This window comes from Meleagris gallopavo, chromosome 3 (assembly GCF_905368555.1).
Source record: "Meleagris gallopavo chromosome 3, MGAL_WU_HG_1.1, whole genome shotgun sequence".
Classification (NCBI taxonomy): Eukaryota; Metazoa; Chordata; class Aves; order Galliformes; family Phasianidae; genus Meleagris; species Meleagris gallopavo.
The window spans coordinates 10257474-10267500 of record NC_139406.1 but is presented as its reverse complement, the minus strand read 5'-3'; the positions used below and the strand labels follow the sequence as shown (position 1 = coordinate 10267500).

The 10027-nt window shown below is 39.8% G+C and overlaps 1 protein-coding gene across 1 annotated transcript in view; it reads right to left on the bottom strand.

The window, feature by feature from the left end:
* The window catches only part of LOC100539960 (uncharacterized), a 193068-nt gene that overhangs the window by 156873 nt on the left and 26168 nt on the right, over nt 1-10027 (bottom strand). Inside the window, exons 4-5 of the mRNA XM_031552754.2 lie at nt 5733-5838; nt 2251-2298 (exon numbers count right to left, since the gene is read on the bottom strand). Of these exons, the coding sequence (XP_031408614.2) occupies nt 2251-2298; nt 5733-5838 (154 nt within the window). The remainder of the gene's footprint in view (nt 1-2250; nt 2299-5732; nt 5839-10027) is intronic.

Below are 10027 nucleotides of genomic sequence, written 5' to 3'. Positions count from 1 at the left end.
CACAGTAATCACGTAAGGTAGGCTACAGTCACATTTACCCAACCCAATCACGCATCCTCTGGGTGCCATGGATAACTTTCTTTTTAGTCCGGTGGTATGGCGCAGTACTCATTCAGGTTGGATATTACAAAGCATTTCTTCTCATAAAGAGCAGTGAGGCAGTGGCACAGGGGTTGGTGGAGTCCGTGGAGGTGATCAAGAACCGTGTGGATGTGGCACTGAGGGACATGGTCAGTAGGCATGGTGAGGATGGGTTGGCAGTTGGACTAGGTGATCTTAGTGCTCTTCTCCAACCTTAAGAATTCTCTGATTATATATTATGGTTCAATTAGGAGAAGGAAAAAAAAAAAAACAACACCTGACAAACCAAAGGTAATAAAATCTTGAAATGACTCCTCTCCTTTAAAGGGTAGAATCAAAAGAAGCAGCCAGTAGGAAGAACTGAAAGATATAATTCAGTATTTTCATCTGTGGTCAACATCTGCTCTTTGATGAGGAGCCAAAGGTAAAGCAATTTTCAAAGCCACAAGAGACCACGAAATCCCTGGGTTGCAGTGTCATGGCACCAGGAACCTCAGCACTGCCATCATTCTGACTTCCCTCTTCCTGTCCATATCACAGTCCACACCCAGCAAAATAGGTTGGTTTGTTTTTTTCCCCACCACAAAAGGCTTTTTTTTTTCCTAGTAATTTTTAAATAACATGGCTTCCAAGTTAAAGCAGCATGTCAGTTAAAAGTACTGAGCTATACATCAAATCTTAAAAAAATGTGCTATATTTTGTGCATGATTTTGACTGCACACACACACAAAAAAAGACCCCTATACAATTTAGGGCAATGCTATAGGCAAATATACAAGGGCTGCTCCAAAAGTAATGCCTCCTGTTTTACTTTGTTGGCAAACAGTGTCAGGGAGGATAGTGGTGGTATGGCACCACAGGTTGAAACTTCCCACCAATACTCCATTACATTCTGTAGCAGCATGCCAGATGGCAGCAGAGGGGCAGTCTGACAAAATGGTGTCTGACGAAACAGTGTGTCCACACTCCATGTGGAAAAAAAAATGGCACCCATTGACACTCATCAACACTTGCTGAATGTTTATGGAGACCAAACAATGGATATGAGCACAGAGAGGCGGTAGGTGTTGTGTTTCAGCATTGGTGACAGTAGATCACCTCCACCAGTTCATATTATTAGTGCAGCATGCAGGCTCTTGTTCATCAGTGGCAAGAACACACAGCTAATGGTAGTGTCTACACTGAAAAATGTTGCCTTGTAGCTGAGAATTTGCTCTAACGGTATTATTGTGCTTTTTCTATCGCTTGTAGTTTCCATGAAAAAAAAAAAAAAAAAAATAGGAAGCATTAATTTTGGAGTGACCTAAGTAACTAAATATCTAGACAGACAGAAATATTTACCACTATTAAACACGCTTCAAATATAATATATTTAGACTAGGCACAACTTTAGCACCAACAGCTCCATCTCTTTTGAAAAGGGCTTCAGAGTTTCCATCATAACTTATTTTCAGGGAGAAATTAGTTTGTTTTTATTTATTTGTATTTACTATCTATGTTATACATAGATTTTAACTCTTCCTTGTGAAGTGCTACTATCCATTCTCTGGTTTCCGTAACTACTACAAATAGAAGCCAAATACTCAAGTTACTTTTATACACACTTCTTTTCAGAGTATGAAACTACAGTTATTGGGCACTGTTTTCCAGGAAAGTTTCCCTGCAAACAGCATGTATGGTCCACACCAGATAAAGGCCTTTATTGCTGTTTACCAGTTACAGATTAAAATTTGAAATACATGTATAATTATACAATGCTAAAGAGTTTTTTGATGTGTACCTGATGTGTCTCTGAATTAAGCAAGGATACCATCATGGATACACTGGAAAATACATCTTGTAAAAGTGTCATATTTTACATATATACCACCTCAGATATGAATATTGTTGTTAATAGATCAGTGGAGTTTGATTGAAAGCAAAGAGACAGAAATCGTACTGTATGAGCAATCCCAGAAGAAATGCCTCTAGTGGTTCAAAACATATTTCACTTGCCTCTGGCATGAGTTTCTGGATTAGTGTCATATACGTGTCAACATGAAACAACACAGGCTATTTGTTTATACATTCCTATTACTCCTCCTTTTGTTGTTCTGTGTGCTATTTTACATTGACAAAACATACGTAACAATATATTCAACCCAGTGAGTGCATTCCTCTGTCACGTACCTGCTAACAAATCATAACCACTGAGCACAAAGGGAAACCGAGGTAACGCTGTAGAGAAGGCAACAAAGTGAACAAGGACATAATAGTGCAGTTTGCATACTACTAAGTAGAAATAGCATTGTGTAAAGACGTTTTGATAAATAAGCGAACGGAACTGCAGCTTGGTTTTTAAGATTTAGCTGATAAAGTGTAGACGCATGCAACCAAAGGTCCGTAGCTGATTCCGTCAGTATTCAACCAAGGGAAGAAGAAAAATACAGATCATGCCTGGCATTTTTTAAAATCAAATGTATTTTGTCAGCATAACTCAGTGCTACATTTCTTTTTTTCCCCATCCAGAAAGCTAGCAATCAGAAATCCTACTCTAAGATTTGAAGTTTTAAACCAAAACTCCATTGGAAATAGCTGCTAGTGATGTTTTATTTATATCCCTTAAAAAAAAAAAAAAAAAGAATCTGAGACCTTGAACAGGCAAAGTGTGGTTAAACATGACTTCAGCTGAATTCCCCTTTTGGGGAAGACAGTGCATCTAATATGGCTGAAGCTGGCTTCCAACCACTAGGGTAGCTGGAAAAAAAAAGAAAGAAAATGGAACACCCTCTGCAGTTTCCATATCATTTGATCAAACAGAAGAGTCAGCAGCAATCCCATGACACATTTTACTTGGTGACAAAGCAACTTAATAAGCTTCTGCTCTCTGCCCCCATCTTCTCAAGCCATTCATTCCTGCCCCTGGGCTGCAGTCCAGTACACTCTCATTGGCCTGACAGAACCATAGATCTAAGCTTTTAAGGTGAATAAAAAGTACCTTTCCTTCTCCCTCCTCCCCCCCCTCCTACCCCCCCCCCTAAAAAAAAAGCTATTTTTGTAATTAAATTTTACTGCTCGTCTGGACTTCTACAAAACTGTACGACGACAACCAAGGCAAAAGGAACTCCAGCAAGAAAAAGAGTGATCATTAAGTAAGTTTTCCCTGATGGAAAAGCTCATCTTGAAACAAGAGCCCGTAATGGCAAAGTTCAGCATTAGGTATATGAACCAAGAATCTGAAAATGTTTATGTTCTTCCATCGTCAGAACAAAGCAGAAAATCATACTGACTCACAATGGGAGAGTTAGACAGAATCTACGCTTTGCCATTATAATAGATATTGTTAATTTAAAAGGAGAGGAGAAGGAGGACTTCACCAAAGTAATATGCAGCAGTGACTAGAGCAAGAGAGTGTGGATGCAGCTTAATGGAGACATGGTACTATGTCCAAAAGTCCATGGATGACCAGTCCCTGGTCATGTCTATGGGTAGCACATCCTCTTCTTACCTGTCTTCTGCCCAGGGAAGAGCAAGGCAGCCCTTCTCCCTTCTCACCCTCATGGGTACTATTTGCTGCCTCATAGCTAACCACTTAGTTCAGGGCTGGAGGCAATCTGAAAATAAAAAAGGCAGCAAACTTGCTGTAAAGAACAAGCAAAATCTTGAAATACTTCACTGATGCCTAAGCATTTTAACTAGCATACTGGCAGTGTGATAGCCTCACTGGAAAAAGCTGGTTTCACTCAAGGAGGAGTTTAGCTGAACCAGAAGAAGCTATTTTCCCACCATCAGCTGCTTTGGAGTAGTAGTGTGTTTGGGCTTTTTTAGCTTTTACTAGCTTGTGTTACACCCATAGTTCAATCTAAAAATAGCTTTTAATACTACATTTTTCATTAGTACAATAAAGGGTTTTAAAAAAGATCTCTACAAGCGTATCATTACTCATTTTAGATACTGCAGTTTACCAGCTGATTGTCTATTTAGGATCTGGATTGGATGATTATACAATTATTCATTATTTTGAAAAACATATTGCATAACAAATGGGAGAGAATAACTGAAGAGGAAGCAGTCTAGTCTACTCTTTAATTTATAGGTCCCAAACCTGCAAAACACTTCTGTATACTTTCACTGCATTTGCATGAATTACTTCATTGAAAACAACAGACTAATATATTAACTCCCAACTGAGAGTCTTTATAATAACTGAGCACGACAAAATTTATGCTGAATTAAAATGGCATGATTGCACTTCCTCTCTTCTGATTCCCTATCCTTCGTCCCTCTCCCTAAATAACAAATTAAGGACTGAAGTATCACATTCTAACATCACCTAATAAAAATGTTTGTTCACCACAGGGTGGTCAGGCATGGAGCATGCAGCCCAAGGCAGTGGTCACAGCCCCAAGCACCGGAGTTCAAGGAGTGTTTGGACAATGGGTTTGGACAAATTCACACAGGGTATGAATTTTGGCTGGTCCTGCATGGAACCAGGAGTTGGACTCAATGATCCCTTTTCAGGATCATTCTATGGATATCTTCAGGATATTCTATGACTGTACGCAATTTCAGATGGGATAATTTTACTGTCTTGAAAGAATTATTTCTCATTCACTACGGCAATGATTAGATAAGTTTCAGATACTTATGGCCAATCAGTTTACTCTTTAAAAAGTAACAGCACTGAAGTGAGTATAAGACAGCTCAAATACTGAGAATTTTCATCTGAAGTTTCAATACGGTCCCTTTATACCCTAAAACAGTTTTTCTCATGCAGATGTTAGCAGCAACACAGTTTTAAATAGGCTGCTGCTATAAAACGATATCACATATACTTTCTTGTTACCATAATTCATTTGTGTTATTCACAGCTACGTAACTAAATCCAAAAGTTATAATTGGTAAGAGTTTTTAATCTGCCAATGATCCTTTGATACTGGTCTTCCCTAACCAAGCTAGCCTGGCTTACTACAGAATTTGAGCCCTCTTAGTTATGCAGAACAGTAGTAAATTCCAACTGCTGATGAGCAGCAACTTCTTATATCAACTTCACCACTGCAGGACATCCTGCTGCAGAAGTTAACAAGAAGACTGCCATTGATTTTGAAACTGCACAAGTCCTCTGCAAAATGTAGAGATAACTGGAAACCTTGGGAAATCCAGACAAAATGGTAGAAACAGCATAAATAGCCTTCATGAAGTGCTAAAACTCGTACAGAGGTGAGTCTTAGATTGGACAGGTGATTGACAAACATCCTTTATACTGTATGCTTATTTTTGTTGGCATTTTCCTCATGATAACTAAAAATATGAAAACACAATCTTCTGTTTTATTTAATTCTCTATAAAGACAATTTACCTCCTAAACTAACATCAAACTACTAACAAGACACTATCAAGTCTCATCTTTCCCTCCATCATCTCCACCATAACAAAGGCAGGGACTAGAATAATTACCCCAGCTCTCCACACAGAAATAGATTGATCTTCTACGGACTTGGAAGCAACCTTCAGTGAATCTTCAGCTCCATCTGTTCACTCTCACATTTTTTCTCCGTGCTTGACTGCTCACAGAGCAGAAACAGCAGTAAAATACAAAATACAGAATATACGGATCACTAATGTGCCCCTTCTAGCTACAACTTAGTTTACTACAGCAAGTGGCTGTGTACCTGAATAGTGGATTAATTCTCCATTTTTCACTTCAATCTTCTGAAATACAAAAGTATAAGATTTTGCAGGGTAGGGAGGATCTGGATGAAGTATAGAGTCTCGCACCTGGGGATGAGTAACTACATGCATCAGTACAAGTTACCTGGTAGAGAGAAGCTTTGCAGAGGACCTGAGGGTCCTGGTGAATGACAGGTTGGCCATAAGCCAGCAATGTGCCCTCGTGGCCAAGAAGGGTAATAGTATACCGGGGTGCATTAAAAAGAGCATGGCCAGCAAGCCAAGGAATGTGATCCTCCCTCTCTATTCTGCCCTGGTGAGGCCACTTGTAGACTGTGTACAGTTCTGCACTCAACAGTTCAGAAAAGACAGGGATCTCCCAGAAGGTGTCCAGCAGAGGGCCACAGATGTGATAAAGGGCCTGGAGCATCTCCCATATGAGGAAAGGCTAAGTAACGTGGGTCTGTTCAGCCTGGGGAAAGGAACACTAACAGGAGATCTGATAAAAATTTATAAATATCTAAAGGGAGGTGGGAGGCAAATGGATGACGCCAGGCTCTTCTCAGTGAGGTGTAGCAATAGAACAAGGAGCAATGGCCTAAAATTTGAACATAGGAAGATCCATATTAACATGCAGAAGCACATCCTTATGGTAAGGGTGATGGAGCATTAGCACAAGTTGCCCAGAAAAGTTGTGAAGTCTCCTTCTGTGGAGATATTCAAGACCCACCAGGACCCCTACATGTGTGGCCCATTGTAGGGTGTCTGCTTTAGCAGGGGGATTGGACTCTATGACCTCTTGAGGTCCCTTCCAATCCCTGCAATTCTAAAAGTTACCAATATGCCTATGGGTTACATTACTTATAAGCCTTTAGTTAGTTACTTTGAACAATCCATGCTTCCCTAAAGGTCATAGAAAAGGAACTTGTCCTATTCTGCTGCCATAAGATGCATAAATGACGCTTAAAATATTTCCTTTTTTAAAAAAATTCTTATTTTTATATCTGAATTAAGAATGCCAAATCTGGTCTTTCAAGAGTTTTTGGAGGTGTTCCCAGAGCACTAGAGAGATGAGTTAGGAAATATCTTCTCTCTGCTGAACCAGTGAAGCTAATGAATCTTTCATATGTTTTCCTGCAATTGTCTGGTCCTTGAGTTAATTAAAAAAGCAAAGAAAGACAAACATAGCATGACCCCTTGCAGGAATTGATGCTGCAGTGAGTTGTGTGTGGGCAAGACACTCCACAGACATAATGCAGCAGAACTCTCTGACATCCGTAAGATCCTTGCCATCACATGACTGCAGTGCTACGGACTGAGACTAATACAGCCTATCCTCTACCTGCCCCATTAAAACCAGTTTGTTCAGTTAGTTACTTACTTGCATCAGATGAACGGATTTGGGATGTTCAGCTTACACGAATTAAAGAGATTGGTCATTAATGTCTTTAACCCGGAGGACTTTTTCTTCCTTATACTGCAACATGTCAGTGCATCCAGGATAGCTATAAATATTATGGGTGAGTGCTAGCCCTCAGTAACATGCTATAAACTTACTAGTACCTTATTCCTGCTTTACATAAATAATGCCAATAAACCAAAACTGTCTACATATCAGGTGAGACATTCTGAAACCTGTATTTCTGGACAGAAGGGAAGTTTGCTGAGTCTTTAAGGTAGTGGTTTTGTGATGCTAACAACAAAGCTTTGTTGCATTGATTCCTTTTTTTCCATTTGCTGTTCACAATAACAGCATATAATAACAACAGGACAGATCAGAACCACAAGTCCTCTGAATTACGCCATCTGCACAAAAAATAATATTTTTCAAAAGTTATTTTGTCATCTTAAGAGAGTTATAACCACTTGGTACTCTTTAATATTGTATTCAAAGATGAGTTCATATTAAAAGATGGATGCAGATTCGCTATACCACATATTCCACAAAAAAGAATAAGCAGACTGACGACTTTTTTTTCCCCAAAAAGAAAAATGGGAAGTATAATTGCTTCAAAATAGAACTATTCTACTTGGACTCAAAAATTTAGATTCAGTTCTGCTTAAGGCTTACTTTGTAACTCTGGCCAGGACTTCAAGCCAGTCTATGAAGAGAAAAATCCAAAGCCTCCCTTCTCACTCTGAAAAATATGGGGAATATAATTAAAACACAAGACCTCCTACTAGGGAAAATACCATGTTTTGGGGCACTGAACAGAGCAGGAAAACATAAGATCAGACAGTTTCATCGCACCAACTGAAAATGTGGGGAGTTGGTTGACATTATGGGTTCTTGCACCAGAGCTGTTCATTAGATGGGTCAACACTATCACAGAATCATAATTGTTTGAGTTAAAAGAGACCCTCAGAGCCCATCTAGTCCATTTCCCTGCAATGATCAGGGACACCTACAGCTACTTCAGGTTGCAAAGAGCTCCCTCCAGCCTGACCTTGAGTGTCTCCAAGGGCAGGGCATCCACCACCTCTCTGGGCAATCTGTTCCAGTGCCAGCCTTACAGTAAAACACTTCTGTTATTATATCCAACACTATGGGAAAAATGGTTTGGCAGAGCAAAAAAGGACACAGCACTCTGCCTGACAGAAAATTAAACCAGCATGGGAGCTGAGCTGTCCCATGCAGCAGCTTCACCAACTAGGTGCTGCTACCAGGTCATTGATTCCATGTAAGGTATGGCTGACTCACAGTGGATCGAATGGATATAAGAATGCCAAGCCCCATTTCTTACTTGAATTTTCATTGCAAATATTCTAGAGGAAAACTAGGTTCTGAGCTCCCAGTTGGAAAATTTAAGGGGCTTTTTGTTTTTTGTTTTCATAATTTTTGTTTTAAGTCATCTTAGAAATGAAAACTGGTGCAAGGAGGGAAACAAGCTGAGGAGCTTCAGCAAGACAATACTTGCTTCAGTTTCAACCAAGAGCTAGTCTGCATGGCATTCTTCAATAAGAAATTTCAACCCATATGCTAACATCTGGATGCAAGCTGATGAGCTATCCTCTTTTTCCTGAAAACATGCAAGGTAATTGCAGAGTCTTAATGCAAAGTTTACACTGCATACCTTATTCATCAGCTACAGAAACAGCTTCCTTTAGCACACAGGCAACAGGAAAAAGGCTGATTTCATACTAGGGCACCACATAATTTACTTCAGTTCAGACTATAAATGTTCAGCCTGAAGATGCCTTGACATCAGCTTCCTTCACACTGTCTGCAGTTGGTGCTACTGAGTACTTCCTGGCACTCAGAGGCACAGTTTGTATCTCAACATGCCAGAGTGAGGAAAATCTACTGTAAAGTCCTAAAGCAATAGAACTACACATGTAGAGTTATTGAACGCTAGCAGATGCTTCATGTAGCACAAGGAGACCTGAAAGATGGAGTGGAGGAAATAGAGAAATCAGGTGTGGGTGTGAAACATGCTTCCACAATCTCTGATACAGAAGAAGGAGGCTGCATGAAATGCAATCAGATAGAGCTTTGTATCAGCAGTAAGCCTGCCTGTCCTTACATGAAGCAGTGGTAGGTGATGGTAGGAAAACAGTGGATGTTATCATGGATCTTGTGCCAGATCTCCAACCTCTGTAAAGCTACTATCCATACTTTTGAGCAGAGCTACAATTTATGCACATCTTATGTCTCTGATCTGTATGGGAAATTTGCACCACCATTACCCAAACAGCATTTTTCACACACTGTACATCGTAGGGTGCTGACAGTGAAAGTCTCATGTTTCAGTCTTCCATCCAAGGCTGCACACTGTGCTCAGCCAAGTCTTCGCTGGCATTCATAGACACTGTAGAATTGAAGTTCTTTACTCCTACTTGTACTTGTTCCAATCTTACAGTATCTGAACTCAAATACTAAGAACAAAGCACAATGTGTACTCAAAGCTATATTTATGCATTTTTTTGTATTTAAACAGTTAATAAAAACAAAGTAGAAATGAGCAATTGTATTGCTGCCTCTAACGCTGAATGTTGCTTCTTAAATATTAGACGAATAATTCAGTCTTTTTTGAGAACAAGTCAAACTTGTACTCCTGGCTTTGCAGTAAAAATCGCCACAAGACTCAAATCTTCTCAGCTCCTCCTGCCACCTCTCGTCCATTATCCTAGATTAATTCCTGGCCCTCCTTTGTTCTGCCAACCTTTGCTGACAGGTCTGCAAAAAAGTATTTCATGTGCCACATGCTGAGAAATGCATGCCAGCAAATGTCCTTCTCATTTCAATTACCATAGAGGAGTAGCTTCACGCCGTTTTCTCTGAATCATGTGTGCAGTG